This window comes from Durio zibethinus, chromosome 1 (genome assembly GCF_047325235.1).
Source record: "Durio zibethinus cultivar Kanyao isolate XHJ-2024 chromosome 1, ASM4732523v1, whole genome shotgun sequence".
Lineage (NCBI taxonomy): Eukaryota > Viridiplantae > Streptophyta > Magnoliopsida > Malvales > Malvaceae > Durio > Durio zibethinus.
The window spans coordinates 3,552,855-3,568,860 of NC_143162.1; the positions used below are offsets into that span (position 1 = coordinate 3,552,855).

The following is a 16,006-nucleotide window of genomic DNA, read 5'->3' on the forward strand; positions in this document are numbered from 1 at the left end:
GAAAAATTAGAGATATCTGCTCCCGAGCTTAATCATTCTGTCAAAGTTTTGATTAGCTGGTTTTGGGGCCTCAAGGATAAGATAATTGCAGGCTTTGCATAAACTTATCTAGGTTTCTACTGATTTTGCATCAAAATCAGTTCAAGAGTCGAGGCAAGTTGAGTGACTTGTTCAAAACTTCCAAGTATATGTGAGAAATCGGATGCATGATTCTACAAGTATTGCTGGAAATAAGAAGCTTGACAGATAATCTCTCTAACATTGCCCGCATGCTTTTGTCTGCTAAAATTCAAAATCTTTAATCACTCTCATCCACCACTACTTGAGGGAAAGCTCCAGCGGCTATCTGCCCTTATTTGTTAGTACATCAAAATGGTTCCCCTTTTATAAACCGAGATCAGTAATGACAAAAATTAATTAGCAATATTCCCAGCCATTCTGGCTGCTGATCACAAGAAGTCTGCTTAGCAAACAGGGGGCATGCATTGATCAATCAATTAACCTCAAGCGTGGCTGGTTGATCACCACCCCTTCTCTAGAAGCCCTCCGTCAAGGGTGTTATCTTCTCATCACCGCCCCTTCTATGAACTGTAAACTGATGCCCAAAGCTAATGCATTTGACAATATATTATTGCAGCCACAAAGCTGAACCGGCAATCCACAGGCTTACAATTGCTGACATAATTCTCAATTGCAATTTCAAACAGTTTGAAACTCCAATCTCCAGTCTTCTTGCTGCATATTTTCTACTACTTCGAGAACGTCTTGGGATATCCTTCTATAGAGGACCAGGGAGTGTAGATTTTGCAGTATGGACCTCAAGTGAATATTACCAGTAGTCTTTGCATGAACATAGTCCATCTCTGAAGTGGTGGAAGCGGGTTGCATCTCTAACAACAAGTTGACGATCCACAATCTTGCTGACACCCTTGAGAAACAAATGGCAATCTTCACACACTCTAAGGTTCTTTATCACGATAATCTCTGTCCCTGGCTTGGAGTTCAACAGTCCAAACACAATCGCCAACTTTTCACTATGAATACCCATCCCAAGGAACAGTTCTTTATTTCTCCTTTCTTCATCGTTTTTACAGCCAACAAGTTTTTTCACCAAAGTTTCCAGCTCATCTACCATTCTATATATCTCCTCTTTCTGAGGATGGCTTCTGTCCCCAGCTAAGAAAAGGTGTACTCTCCCTTTATACTCAAGATAGCTAAATCCTGGATTCTTTTTGAGCTTCCGCTCCCACATCATTACTCTAACCTTTAATACTCCCTCCAAATTATCGGCCTCAGAGTAAATATTGGATAATAGAACATAATAACCAATATTTGTAGGCTCAAACTTAGTAACTTGTTCGAAAGCCAACTCTGCTATCTCTACATTTTGATGAATTTTGCAGGCACCCAAAAGGGCCCCCCAGACTGCACCATCTGGCTTTACCTGCATTGATTTAATGAGCCCCAAAGCTTCATTTAGGCGACCAGCCCGACCTAGAAGATCCACCACACAAGAATAATGCTCTGGACCTGGCTGCAACCGATGCTTCATCTTCATTTCAACAAAATAATCCAAGCCTTTTTCAGTCAACCCTGCATGACTACATGCACACAAAACACTCACAAATGCAGCACTATCAGGCCGAATACCGCTCTTAATCATCTCATCAAATAACTCCACCGCAATCTCTCCATATCCATGCATTCCATAGCCACCTATAATCGCTGTCCATGAAACCACACTTTTCACAGGCATACCATCAAAAATAGCTCGAGCCTTAACCAAATTACCACACCTAGAATACATGTTAATCAGTGCATTATTCAAAAACGGATTCAAACCAAGTCCACTAGACTCTATTCGCTGTTCAACCTCGCGACCAACACTAATAGCACCAAGGTGAGCACAAGATGACAAAACCCCAACAAATGTAACCGCATCTGGACACACCTTGGAAGCTTCCATCTTTTTATAAAGTTCCAAAACATTAGCCGCAAGTCCATTCTGGGCGTACCCGGAAATCATAGCATTCCAAGTAATCAAACCCTTTTTGGGCATCTCATCAAACAACATCCTACCAAACTCAACCGCCCCGCTTTTTACGTACATTGTTAGTAAACAATTAGAAACAGAGAAATCAAGGTTCAACCCTAACTTCACACAACAACAATGAAAAGACATCCCTATGCTTAAGTACCCTGGTTCTGATAACACCGGAACCAACCCCAACATTGTAACTGAATTAATAGAAACACCCATTTCTCTCATTCCACAAAACAAAGCAATCACGTCAAAAACCCGGGAATTTAACGCGTATCCGGAAATCAAAGCATTGTAACAAACTGTTAATTGATTTGATAATGGATTTTCATCGAACACTTTGCGGGCGTTTTCGAGGGAGTTGAATTTGCAATACATTGAGATTAGAGCAGTAAGAACAAAGGGTTCCGGGGAACACCCGGATTTGATGATGTGGCAGTGGAGTTGTTGGCCGGACAAAGGAAGGGAAAGGAAAGCAGAGGATTTAAGAGCGAAGGGGAAAGTGAAGACGTTTGGGTTGGAACCGCAACGCAACATTTGGCGGTAGAAATTTAGAGCTTGAAGATATTGGCCTTGCTTTGCAAGCTCTCTTAACTGAGTGTTCCATGGAATTGAAGTCATAGGAAGCAAAAACGGCGAGGAATTGATGCTGTTTTGAAGTTTGACTGTTCGAGAAAGAAGATGAAGCCGTCAAATTTTTGGCGCGGAGAAACGGGCAAGAGAAGGAAGTCCAGTAGTAAAGCGCTGCGTTGAGACTTGACAGTTGTGGACACGTAATGCCGCAATTGGAGGAAAAGTAAGACGTAAAATAGAACTGTGGACCGCGTAGCAGGGAATCCAACAAGAAGATAACGGATCATATCTAAATTGTCCGAAAATCCAGAGAGAGAGAAAACAGAAAGAAGCGAAAAAAATACTCTGGGAATGGAAGCAATGCAATTTTCGACCGTCGCCTCCCGCCATTTCTTGGCGACTTTGGGTTCCTTTTCGACCAATCGAAGCTTCTACAAAAGTCCGAGAAACTCAACTAAACTGGGCAGTTCATGGTGTAGTGGTTCCAGCAATCTTGTTTCCCTTCCTTGCAGGAATTTGTTCTCTGTAAGTAAAAGAAAATCAATGTAATTTTACCATTTATACTTACCTTTCTGTTTGGTTGTCGAGAAAATGCGTAAAAGAAGCTAAAAAGCATGTGTCTTTTGGTCTTTCAATTGCTAAAGTTTTGATTTTTTAAAAATAATTTGTTGGCAGAGAGAGATATGGGGGTGGGTAAATTCCAAGACGGTTACTTTAAGGAGAGAATTGCGAGGTGTTGTAAGAGCTGAAATGTTTGGTCAGCTAACGAGTGGCCTCGAAGCTGCTTGGACCAAGCTTAAAGGAGAAGGTTTGCTTTTTATTTTTTCTTCTTCTTTTTTTTTTTTTCCGGTTTTGATTTGTTTGTTATTTTTGCAACTTACCCTTTGTTTTTGAAAGTAAAATCAGAAAATTTTTTTAAAAAATTAAACACTGACTTTCTGTGAATAACAAAACGTGGGTGGTGAACTTGTTCTGGTTCAGAGGTTTTGACAAAGGAGAACATTGCGGAGCCAATGCGTGATATTAGGAGAGCGCTTTTGGAAGCAGATGTAAGTGAGTGGTGTTGGAATTCTTGGGTTTTTTTTTCCAATTTTCACTCTGTAATAACATATTAATAACACAGTTGGTGTCTGTTAACAGGTGAGTCTTCCTGTTGTTAGAAGGTTTGTGCAAACTGTAAGTGACCAGGCTGTTGGAGTTGGCCTTATTCGAGGAGTGAAGCCTGATCAACAATTGGTTAAGGTATGAACTTCTATCAACAAAATGCACTTTGCTAAGTAAGCCTCTAAGAAAGCTTTCGATGAGTTTGTTTATCATGTCTAGTTGACACCCTTGGTAGCAGGATTTTGCATCCGGTCTTATTGCCTTTAGTTGGTACTTTATTGTCTCCTTGTTTCCTCATTCATGCTATAAAGCTGAGAACTATCTTAATGGCCTTTGATGTTTGATTTGTGTATATCACTTTTGTTTTCTTTTGGTTGCAGATTGTACATGATGAGCTGGTGAAATTGATGGGAGGAGAGGTTTCTGAACTGGTCTTTTCAAAATCTGGCCCCACTGTTATACTATTGGCTGGTCTGCAAGGGGTTGGGAAGACAACTGTTTGTGCTAAGTTAGCTAATTATCTTAAGAAACAGGTGCCATTTGTATTGGTCCATATAGACAAGTGTCGCTTTTTCCTTAAGCCTCAATTGACATTGAAGCATAATGTTGACTACAGGATACGAGTTGCATGCTTATTGCAGGAGATGTATACAGACCTGCTGCTATCGACCAACTTGTTATTTTGGGTGAACAGGTATAGGTTTTTCATTGTCAATAAAATTCTCTTGTTGCTTTAGTGTTATATGATTTCATTTATCACTTTTCGTTCAAATGAATTTTTGTTCTATTAGATTTCAAAGAAGATTTTCTGATTGTTTAGTCAAATATGTTTGGTGATAGCTCTAGAGTTGCACTTTTACCTGCTAGAGGTGCTCATTTGTGAGGTTAAAACATGGAATTTTACATTCTCTTACTTCCAAGATGGAGGAATGAAGACTGAAATTTCTTGTTGTCTTGATGTGAATCATCTACTATTAGTTTGTAGATGTCAATAGTTTGCTCACATTAACAATTATTATTCACTAAGACTGAACAAATGAAACAAAAACTGCTATCATAGAAGCTTTCTAGCAAAAAGGTATCTTGTTGAAACATTTTCTGAATGATTTTAGTTCAAATGGAATTATTTTTGGTTTCAGGCAAGTTAAAATTACCTGACTGATGAGTCATAAGATAGTGCAAGTAAATTAATAATGATAACTTTATCTATCCAAATTTTGTAATCTCCCCTCTTGGCTTATGCCTTGTGACCATAGTTCCAGTTTAGTTCATGAATTGAGAAATTTGTTGATTGGTTATGACAATTATATTTACCCATCATTAGGTTGTTTCTCTTTTGTCTTCTCCCAAAAAGTATTATTTCTCATACTTGTTATAGCTTGTGACAGGTGGGTGTTCCTGTTTATTCAGTAGGGACTGAGGTTAAACCATCTGAAATAGCAAAGCAAGGTTTAGAAGAGGCCAAAAAGAAGAAGATAGATGTAGTGATAATGGATACTGCAGGAAGGCTCCAGGTAATATGATAGCATCCGTCATGAAATTTCCAATGATTCTTAAATGATGCAGCATCCTCAAGTTAATCTTCCATGCAAATTCTTTTCTTGTATTGAACAGATAGATAAAGCAATGATGGATGAGTTGAAAGAAGTGAAGAAAGTATTGAATCCCACAGAAGTTTTGCTGGTTGTGGATGCAATGACTGGCCAAGAAGCTGCTGGTACTCGGACTTCAGACTTTCTCTTTTAATATACCACTGCCTTTTTTTTCTCGTTTATTCATTAATAGATATTATGACTATTTTTATTCTAAGAATCTCTTAAATCTTGATCCTATTATGTATTATGTACATTTGAGTACTTATATTTATAGAGCATGTATCTCATTCAAGCAGACCTGCAGCAATTGATTGGCTAAATGTTCTACTTAGAACGCCGGGCAGCTGGCCAAATTCATACATGAATAACATTGAAAGTTTATAGTTGAAGTTTACTCATTTGAATCCATTTGATTGATTATACATATCTATGTATCTATTTACCTACTTAATATTAGCTATTGTCAAGACAATGACTGAAAAGTCCATGATGTTCTTCTCTTGTTCTTTTTTGAATTCACAGCCTTGGTCACAACATTCAATGTTGAGATAGGGATTACCGGTGCCATTTTGACAAAGCTAGATGGGGATTCTAGAGGTGGTGCAGCTTTAAGTGTTAAAGAGGTTCGCCTTACCATTTCCTTTGATTTTCTTCACTTGGAGTTTTTGTTATAGAATCTCTTCCTTGGGGAAGACATTTCATAAAACACCTGAAGATTGTGACAGTAGTTATTATACATTTCTTGGTGGCAAATTTGGTCATTGACGTCTATTCTATGTTATTGAACACTGCAGGTGTCTGGGAAACCAATCAAGCTTGTAGGACGTGGAGAGCGCATGGAGGACCTTGAACCTTTCTATCCAGATCGTATGGCTGGACGCATCTTGGGAATGGGAGATGTTCTCTCATTTGTTGAAAAGGCGCAGGAAGTTGTAAGTTTTAAGTGAATTTCACTCCATACCCTTTGAAATAAAACACATCAAGATAAGTTTTAATCAAAATGCCTGTTTAGATGCGCCAAGAAGATGCTGAAGAGCTGCAAAAGAAGATAATGAGTACAAAGTTTGACTTCAATGATTTCCTAAAGCAGACCCGTACTGTTGCACGGATGGGTTCCATGACTCGTGTTGTTGGAATGATCCCTGGCATGGGAAAGGTATGAAAGTTGGGTTTCCTATTCTTTGGCGTTATAATAGCAGTCTTTTGTGTATTGGTCAATTATTACTCTTTTTCTTAAAAAATGAAAGTCTATGGACTGTAGGAAGAAACTGATTTGATGTCCTATGTTCACAAACAGGTTACCCCTGCCCAAGTTCGAGAAGCAGAGAAGAGTTTAAAATTAACGGAGGCAATGATTGAAGCCATGACACCAGGTATCTTACTTTAACTGCTTTTACTGTGGCAATTTGAAGTATAAAACCTGACCAAGCATATTTTTTCTTGTTTTAAGTTTATTTGATTAACCTTGACCTTTGCTTCTTTAACTATCAAGTGGTACTGCTGTACACACAGCCCCTTTTTTTCGGAATAAAAATGTAAACAAAAAGATGAAGCAGTATTGATCTACACTTATGTTTTACCAGTGCATACTCTGTTATGTCTTGGTTTCTGAGGCTGATAGGAGATAAAGACTATGAAGAGCTGAGCATACCTGAAAAGAAGATGAAAGTTCTACTTTTTTTCATTACCCTCTCTCACTTTCTCATTTGAAATTGCCAAATTTATTTGGACCAGGTCTATCTATGGTTATAATGCTGGGTCCTGCTATGTACAATCAAATCATGTACTCACCCTTCCATGGATGTTTCCTTTTGGTGTTGGACTAGCTAGATTGTGCAACTAGTTACTTCTTGCTTTTGCCAAAAATGGTCCAAATCAGTGTAGCATGCTATACATTTTTCCCCGATGAGGTTCTTTCTGCAACTTATTGTTGCTATATGCATATTTAAGAGTTGGCATTGATGATTAACTATGGTTGTGAGGAAACAGCATATAAGTTTTGATAAATATGTCTGTACTTACTTTGAGATGCCATCTCTTGATTTGCTTCTTTCTTTTCTTTTTTTTTTTTTTCCTTTTCCTGTCAAATTGGTTTCTGTTAAACTTTTCTTATTTTCTTGTTTATTTACAGAGGAAAGGGAGAAGCCGGAGTTGTTGGCTGAGTCTCCTGAAAGAAGGAAAAGAGTTGCTCAAGCTTCTGGTAAAACTGAGCAGCAGGTATATATTGCTTCTACTAGTACATTTTTAAAATTTGGACTACTTGTGAATGAGATACATTTTCTGGCATCAATAATAGGTGAGTCAACTTGTTGCTCAACTCTTCCAAATGCGTGCTCGCATGAAGAATTTGATGGGTATCATGGAGGGCGGATCTATTCCAACATTGAGCAATCTCGAGGATGCAATGAAAGCTGAAGAAAAGGTGCCTTTTCTGCAAGTGCATACTTATTCAGACAGTGCCATATAACTATAAACCCATATATCAATGACGAAATTCTAACAGGACTCGTAATGTCCATTCAATGATTTTCAGGCAAGCTATATTCTTATAATAATTGATGTTTTCATTTTCTCCCACGTAATAGGCTCCTACAGGTACTGCCAGAAGAGAGAGGAGATCAAAATTGAGAAGGCGGTTTGCAGATTCGGCACCAACAAGGCCAAGTCCTCGGGGTTTTGGTGCAAAGAACTAGGAACTCACAGTTTGAGGGACGGCAGGACTGTCCATTATCTGCTTGCAATGTAAGCAGGGAAACTTGTTTCATTCTTTAGTACAACACTATAGAGATGATCATCCTGCAAAATTCAACGTAACAAGAGACGATGTACCATTGTAAGTGATTCATATTGAACAAAAACATCTTTCATGGGAAAGCAAGTTATGATATCATGGTTTCTTGATTGAGATGAAAAGAGTTTCTATGGTACAATGGTCGTTTGAAGCTCAAAAGTATCTTACAATTTGAGGTGTGGTTTCATTTTATATTCTTTGTTTTAAAGGTTAAATCATTATTAAAAAAGGAAAGTGTGTTCGTTTCTTTGTTGTTCGGATTTCAATCCATTGAATGTCGTGGGAAAGTATAGAATATTCGTGAGTTTGTCAGATTCAGTATAAATAAATTCGCTTGGATCAATTTAAAATTTGAATAAAATCCAAAAATCCCTTGTCAGTGGAAAGAAACAATGGAAAGTTCCTATAATATTTTCCTCCATGGCTCCTTCATTCGTTAACAGTCATCAAAAAAATGAAAAACAACTGTCAAGGATAACTTTCTCACTACAGACATCCAGGATTAGTTAATTCTGACAGAATACCCGGACAGTTGAGAACAAAAATAGAAAGTCGTTAACACCCATAAAAAGCTCAGGATTCAAGCTTCTGGGTTACTCACACGTGTCTTTGATCTATCTTTCCATTGATGCTCTGAAATCCCAAGCCTTATATCTCATTCTCATTCTCTTTTTCCTGTTCTTTCCAACAAAAGAAAGAATACTGATTAACTTGAAAGATTTTTAAGGAAAATGGCTGATGGAATTTCTGATGCCTCCGGTGGAAAATTTCCAGATGCTGATGCTAAGGGGGAGTTGAATCCAGGTGAAAACAAGGACTTTAAGGTTGATTCTTTGTCGTGTGAGATTGCTACTTCCAGGGAGATCAAGGTAAATATATCTAAAATTTAAATCAAATGAAAATCAAATGGATTTTTTTTTTCTTTTTCAATAATGTCATATCCATTGGAGATCTTTTAGATTTGATGGTGTCCATAGTAAATCAATTTTAAGTATAAAAAGATGATTCAAGACTTCCCAAAGTCTCCAAATTCAGGAATCCCTTTGATTAATGTTAGTATAATCTTTTTATTTTATCTTGGTAAAGCAAAGCTTGCATCAAATTTCTTGCTAATTATACTGATTTCTTACCACTTGCAAATGAAGGACCAAGCTAAGGCAGAAGAGAACAAGGGAAAGAAGGATCCAACGCAGAGGCTGAAAACAGCAATTCTAGTTTCAGCTGTGGTGGTGGCAGTGGCAGGGGCAGCCTTTGCCATAACCAAGAAATTGAAAGAGAAATGAACATATATAGTGTGCCTACAGGGAGCCAAAAGAGTGTATTAAATCTAGCAATTCTACCTTTTTTTTGTCTCATTTTTGTTTATTTATTTTTTTATTATTATTATTTGTTATCATGGGGCTTTTCTTATTCTATTAATTAACGTTTAATTTGGATGGATGATGGAGGAAATTTCATGGCATCAAAACTGTAGTTTTTTGTCATTAAACTCCATAAGTGATTATCCCTGTGGAAAGTAGTATTATAACATGGATTTAGAGAACTTTCTTCTGTTACCAGCTGCATTTGTTTTAACAGGAAAAGCTGCTATTCACGTTGAACTTTCTGTACTAAAGGAACAAGACATCAACTATGATGGACATATATATATATTTTGATTTAATATATGATATAAGACATTATACATTATATAGTAGTAACAAAAAAATATATATACATGAGCATTTGAATTAACGGCAAGAGTGCAAGAGTCATGTTCGAATTTCTTTCTTTTTTTTCTCGAAATTTAACTAATTAAAAAAAAAAGATAATACAGAATTTGAAAATACAAAAGAAAGGTGTAGTTCTAAAGGTGGTTCATTTTCTATGTTTTGATCCAAGTGATAAATAACAAAGAGAAAGTATTGAAGAACTTATAAAAATACATATAGTATCTCTTTATCAAATTGAATCTCATCTTCCAAAATTAAAAAATATTAATATCAATAACTTAAAAAATAAAGAACAAGACTCTGCCTAAGAAGAGGAAAGTAACAAGAAAAATGCTTTTAATTTTTTGGTTGTAAACATATGAACTTATAATAACCTTTCAATTAGTATCTTCTCCTTGTTATAGTATTTGGGCTTGCAAGATTGAGTTCATGTTCAGAAGAAGAATACATTTGAACTTATCCAAAAAAAAGCATAGGGTTTTTTTAAGGATTGTTTAGGATAAAAAAGCACTAAGTTAAAGCCCAAGTTCACTTCCACTTCGTTTGGACTTAAGACATGGATTCGTTGCTGGATTTTTCTTCTTCTTCTTTACCTCATGACAACGCCGTTGGCACCCTCCAAAAAGAAAAATGCCCCTCCACCGCATGATCCTTCTCTCTCCACCGTCACAACCACCGCCACCTCCGCCACTTCTCCATCTCCGCCCCACACAAAAACGTAAACCCAAATTTCTTCACTTTAATTCACCCTTGAATCTTCCCTTTATACCCAGACTCAAACCCATAAATTCCGTTAAACTCTCGTTAAACCCCCAAACCATGCAAAACCCACTTTCTAAAACCCTTGAAACCCTCACCAAACTCAAACCATTCCTCCAAACCAATCACCGATCCATCCTCCTAGGCTGGCTCTGCAGTTCCGTCTCAGTTTTTTCCCTTTCCCAAATCATCCCCAAAATTGGTTCCTTTTCTTCGAACTTAACTAACAATGTTTCCGTTTCAAAATTGCGTGACCAAGGCCTTGTTCTAGGGTTTTTGGTGTTGGTCAAGTTGGTTGCTCGTTACTGGCAACAGGCTTTTTTATGGGAAGCTGCGTTAAGGACGGTGTATCAGATGAGAGTTTTCGTTTTCCAGAAGGTTTTGGAGAGAGAGTTGGGTTTTTTTGAAGGTGGCAATGGGGTTTCTTCTGGGGATATTGCTTATCGGATTACAGCTGAGGCTTCTGATGTTGCTGATACTGTGTTTGCTCTACTCAATGTGAGCAATCGAGTATTACTTAAGTACTTTTTTTGTTCTTTTGCTTTATTCAACGGTGTTTTGGATAATTTTTTGTTAAAATATTTTTTTTATGAACTTAAATTTCCGAGTTAAAGTCGTTAGAGGAACAATCTAATTGCTAGAACTCGAATTTTGAACTTGGATGTCTCAAGTTTGAACCCTTGGGAAAGAGGGTTCTTCCTGTTTTGTACCCTTAGCCCAATGTGCTTTCATATGCTCATTTTTTTTTCCTTTTATCAGTTGAATAACTATAAGGCAAATAATCTCGGAGGTTTTTCATTGTTTTGGGGCTAAATGTTATCTCTGGTTGTAGATGGATCATTAATGTCAACTATGATCTTCATGTTCATGTAAATTTTTGTTGTCAGTGGTGTGTGTAGTCTCTGCAATGTATATTTCAATTATTTATTGTCTTTCTTGAGACAGACTATTGTGCCCAGCTCGCTGCAATTATTTGCTATGGCGACTCAGATGTTGGTTATCAGTCCTTCCCTCTCCTTGATTTCAGCAATGGTAAGGATATGTGATAATTATTTATAGTTTTATTATTTGTTCTAGCTTTTGTTTGTTAACAAAATGCATTTTTTATTACCTTTATGTTTGATGTGTAATGTGTATAAACATTTCTTTTCTGGTGAATTTTAGGTGGTTCCATGTATGGCTTTTGTTATAGCTTATCTAGGTGAAAGACTTCGTAAGATATCTAAAAGAGCTCATTTGAGTATTGCCACACTTGCAGCTTATCTGAATGAGGTATGCTTTTTGTTTTATAAGGCCATCTGTTATATATATATTTGGATAAGCAAAATTTTTTATTTATCCATAAAAGCAGGGGATAGCCTGCATCTTTCTAATTTCTCATGAGCGCTTGCAATTCATTTTCTGTTTGTATAAATTCTTCAGTGTTCCACCAAGGCATCCAACTTTTAAGTTGTCCCTTATTTTAGCTAGTCCATTTATAATGTTTTAGGTCCTCCCAGCCATTCTTTTTGTGAAAGCAAACAGTGGAGAGTTGTCCGAGCATGCCAGATTTAGAAAGCTTGCCTTTGAAGATTTATCTCAATGCTTGGCAAAGAAGAAAATGAAGGCATTAATCCCAGTGATTGTACAAATTATTTATTTTGGTGTTTTATGTATACTTTGCATTGGATCCCTGGTGGTTTCATGTGGTTCTTTTGATGGCTGTAGCATCGTTTCTTTTGTAACATCACTGATTTTGTTGGTTGAGCCCATCCAGGTAATATATATATATATATATATCTATATATATATTTTTTTTTCAAAAAAAGCTTACCATGCTTGTTTCTACTTTAATTATCAGTATTCCATTATCCATATATTGCAAATTTAGCTTCTCATTTCATTCATTCTGTGCTAAGAAGTCTTTCCCTAAGTTACTGGATTTGCTGATGACCACCATCAAATATTAGTGTTGTGGTTTTCCTTAGTTTAAAGACAGTTAGTGCAATGATCTCTTCTTTACATTTGGAAGTGATAATGATAAGTTGTCTGAAACATTTTTCTTATTACTTTCTTTACTATGCTTCAGCAATTGAGGAGTTGTCTTAAGTAACCAATCTTAGAATAAAGAATCATGCAGGGTGTGGGTAAAGCATACAATGACTTGAAGCAAGGAGAACCGGCGATTGAACGTATATTTGATTTGACCAAGTTGAAGTCTGAGGTACATTTTTTGCTTGTCATGATTAACTTGAATGATCACTGATAAACTCTTTATGATTTATATGGCAATATACAAGCATTTTGGAGGCTATTATTTTAATAAAAACTTCAGAAGGAATCTGTAAATACAAAGAGGTTAAACATTGAAACACATTTTTGGGCACATAATGATGTTTGCAAAACTGACTCAAAGCTGCAGTTTCTAGTCAATATTAATTTTATCTTCACGATATTGTTATCACATTTCCTTTTTTTTGAACATAGGTTATTGAGAAACCGGATGCCATTGATTTAGACCTTGTCAAGGGAGAGGTGAAATTCTGTGATGTCTCATTTAAATATGTGCACAACATGCCTCTTGTTCTGGATGGGTTGAACCTCAGTATAAGGCCTGGGGAGACAGTTGCTCTTGTTGGACCATCTGGAGGAGGAAAGACGACACTTGTAAAATTGCTTCTTCGTCTTTATGAACCTTCAACTGGTGAGGCATCTCAATCTATAAATTTATGCTTATCCCATAAACCTGATTGAGTTATTTCTGCTTCTGGACTCCCTTCAAAGTTTGTGAAGGTTTGCTTTACTTGGCATTCCATGTTGCAGGTTCTATACTTGTTGATAACCACAACATAAAGAACATCCGATTGGAAAGTTTGAGAAGACATGTTGGTCTCGTTTCTCAAGACATAGTTAGTGACCAATGATTACCCTCTTCATTAGTATTATCATTTCATAACTGTAATTTTGCTTGCGATGAATCTTCCAGATTGGTTCAAATTATTGAGTTAGATAACTCTTCTACGTGTATCAGATACTTTTTTCTGGGACAGTTGCAGAAAACATTGGGTACAGGGATCTAATGACATACATTGACATGGAGAGAGTTGAGCGTGCAGCCCAAATTGCAAATGCAGATGAATTTGTCAGAAAACTCCCAGAAGGATACAGGAGCCTTATTGGACCAAGGGGATCACTTTTAAGTGGAGGTCAGAAGCAAAGGTAAACTTCACATATGTATTTTTGTTCTAATTCTGAAATGTCTTCCTGTCTAGTCATTTTTTCCAGAGTGGAGCACTCACATTTAGTTGCTAGCTTAATTGCAAGAAAAAAAAAATCCAGCTTAATAATTTTATTTTATTCTATCAGGAAAGAATAGTTCACTCAATACAGCAAGAAGTAATATACTTGCTTATTATTTCTCGTTGTTTAAATTATAAATCTACTTGCTTGCTTACAAATGCAGACTAGCTATCGCAAGGGCACTCTATCAGAATTCATCTATTTTGGTTTTGGATGAAGCAACTTCTGCTCTAGACAGTAGGTCTGAGTTATTGGTGAGGCAAGCTGTTGAGCGCTTGATGGAAAATCATACAGTAAGAACAATAGCTTAACCTATTGCTGGAATTATATTTTGATATATAATCTTCCTTGAATCTGTAATGGAACAAGTATGAATAACCAAGGTTTTACTAACCAGACCGGAGGTTGAACCAGTTGGATGTCCGGTTGCTGGTCCAACAGGTTAATTGGCTGGTTCAATTATAAGCATTAATTATGCTTTAAATGTAATATTTGTTATAAATATATATTAAATATGAAATGTACTTATACAAATAAATAGATTTGACTTGATGGTTAGTATATTAATAAGATTCTAAAGGGATAAGGGTTTAAATCTACCACTTACAATTTTTTATAGAATAAATAATCATTTAAAAAATAAATATATCAAGAACCAGTTTAATCCAGTTTAACCGGACTTTGATCGGTTGGATGAAAGGGGTGGCTTCTACTGTTCCTTGGACCAGACAGGCCACTGGTTCAGTTCCGGTTTGTACAACACTGTGAATAACCAGTGTGCCTGACATCTGTTTAGTAGCATTGCTTTATATGCCTTCTATCCTTTTGGATTATATCCTTTGAGTTTTATTGGCATTAATTTCAAATGCATTCTCTGAGGATGTGATAGAATGTAAGCCTGGTGTTTGATTAGTCTATTAGGTTCTATGCAGTAGTGTCTTCAGCTATTAGGCTGCAACAAGAAGCTGCCTCAATGAAAATACATTCGACACTGATAAATTAGCTCCAAAATACATCTGATAATTGGGTTTTTTCTTTATGACAAGGGAGGCTACATTAGAATGTCATAGGATCAGTTGAAGTATCTAGGTCAATTGAATGTGAATAAATTCTTTGATGCCTCTTCTGGTACTAAATTTTGATCTTGAAATATCCATTGTTTGTACTTGTTATAGAGACATGAACAATGCAAAAATATAAGAAACATGGTTTGTAAAGAAGGCATAACTAGAGAATTATTCTTTATAGTTAAACCGTGTATACTTACTTGCAGGTGCTGGTCATAGCCCATCGATTGGAAACGATTTTAATGGCCGATCGAATATTCCTTCTTCAAGATGGGAAGCTGCAGGAGTTAGCTCGGTCAACTTTTTTAGCTGGTCACCATGACTCACTGATGTCTACGGGTGTTGTGATTTGAGTTCATTCAAGAGCATGATTCAGAGATTATAATAGCTGCTGTTCACAACCTGCAGATTAGCTTATGTTCATCCAGTTTCAACATCCGCTGATGGCGCTTCCAATCTCCATGCAGTGTCAAAAGGTTGCCATGTGATCTGCAACAAATTACTAGAGTCGAAGCTTTCTCATCCAGTTGTTGATGTATGTATTACTAATAAATTTGTAAACGGTTCATTTGTTGTTGCATATGTTAATGAATAAATATAATGGTGGAATTAGTGTTATCCTCAATTTGTTTATAAAATTAATTAATGGTTCTTTTCAATAAAATTTTTGAATATTCAGTTCAGAGATGGAAATGTGGCCAAACGGTGCTATTTTTTTTTTTAATTCAAATAAACCAAAATTATAGTACTTCTTAGTAATTAGATTCAAGTGATGAAGACAAAGACAAAAATTATTCATAAAATAATATAAAAATTTTAACATAATATAATAGTATTTGCATTTATAACTATATTAAAGAAAATAGTGCTACATTATTTATTCCATACATTTATTTGACATAGTTACTTTTTATTTCAAAGACTTAAAGTGAAAATTATTAAAATTTTTATAAGTTAATAAAAATTTTTATATATAATCAAAGAAATCCTGAATTATGAAATCAAAAGAGGACAAATTGCTTCTATGGCAGTAAATTTCTATTTTACCCCAAGATGGATTAGGACAAAACGGCAACCCACAGTTG

The 16,006-nt window shown here is 36.2% G+C and overlaps 4 protein-coding genes across 7 annotated transcripts; 3 read left to right on the top strand and 1 right to left on the bottom strand.

Moving 5' to 3' along the window:
• Nucleotides 1–61: 61 nt before the first annotated feature.
• On the bottom strand, nucleotides 62–2,771 carry LOC111311703 (Pentatricopeptide repeat (PPR) superfamily protein). Its single transcript, XM_022911315.2, has one exon. It carries the CDS (start codon nucleotides 2,660–2,662, stop codon nucleotides 830–832), a length of 1,833 nt encoding a protein of 610 aa, XP_022767050.2. The 5' UTR covers nucleotides 2,663–2,771; the 3' UTR covers nucleotides 62–829.
• A 156-nt stretch (nucleotides 2,772–2,927) lies between these two features.
• On the top strand, nucleotides 2,928–8,263 carry LOC111311704 (signal recognition particle subunit SRP54, chloroplastic-like). Of its 2 annotated transcripts, XR_016341364.1 has the most exons (16): nucleotides 2,928–3,139; nucleotides 3,290–3,422; nucleotides 3,596–3,663; nucleotides 3,755–3,856; nucleotides 4,099–4,251; nucleotides 4,335–4,412; nucleotides 5,107–5,232; nucleotides 5,333–5,435; nucleotides 5,836–5,936; nucleotides 6,108–6,245; nucleotides 6,326–6,469; nucleotides 6,611–6,686; nucleotides 7,048–7,223; nucleotides 7,445–7,530; nucleotides 7,610–7,735; nucleotides 7,899–8,263. XR_016341364.1 is itself a non-coding variant. In XM_022911316.2 (15 exons), exons 1-15 carry the CDS (start codon nucleotides 2,966–2,968, stop codon nucleotides 8,004–8,006), a joined length of 1,716 nt encoding a protein of 571 aa, XP_022767051.2. In that variant the 5' UTR covers nucleotides 2,928–2,965; the 3' UTR covers nucleotides 8,007–8,263. The 2 variants fall into 2 exon arrangements, 1 of the variants encoding a protein (XP_022767051.2); XM_022911316.2 differs by lacking the exon at nucleotides 7,048–7,223.
• Nucleotides 8,264–8,381: 118 nt separating this feature from the next.
• On the top strand, nucleotides 8,382–9,500 carry LOC111311706 (uncharacterized). Its single transcript, XM_022911321.2, has 2 exons — nucleotides 8,382–8,973; nucleotides 9,250–9,500. Exons 1-2 carry the CDS (start codon nucleotides 8,836–8,838, stop codon nucleotides 9,385–9,387), a joined length of 276 nt encoding a protein of 91 aa, XP_022767056.2. The 5' UTR covers nucleotides 8,382–8,835; the 3' UTR covers nucleotides 9,388–9,500.
• An 851-nt stretch (nucleotides 9,501–10,351) lies between these two features.
• ABCB29 (ABC2 homolog 12) lies at nucleotides 10,352–15,539 on the top strand. 3 transcript variants are annotated; one of them, XM_089759109.1, is made up of 10 exons: nucleotides 10,352–11,073; nucleotides 11,521–11,607; nucleotides 11,740–11,847; nucleotides 12,065–12,331; nucleotides 12,695–12,778; nucleotides 13,042–13,258; nucleotides 13,378–13,439; nucleotides 13,586–13,773; nucleotides 14,018–14,147; nucleotides 15,128–15,539. In XM_089759109.1, the coding sequence occupies exons 1-10, from the start codon at nucleotides 10,447–10,449 to the stop codon at nucleotides 15,272–15,274; spliced, it is 1,917 nt and encodes a 638-aa protein (XP_089615235.1). In that variant the 5' UTR covers nucleotides 10,352–10,446; the 3' UTR covers nucleotides 15,275–15,539. The 3 variants fall into 3 exon arrangements, with proteins under 3 accessions (XP_089615235.1, XP_022767058.2, XP_089615238.1); XM_022911323.2 differs by having other exon boundaries at nucleotides 10,353–11,073; nucleotides 13,378–13,463; XM_089759112.1 differs by lacking the exon at nucleotides 12,065–12,331 and having other exon boundaries at nucleotides 10,354–11,073; nucleotides 13,378–13,463.
• Nucleotides 15,540–16,006: the final 467 nt, after the last annotated feature.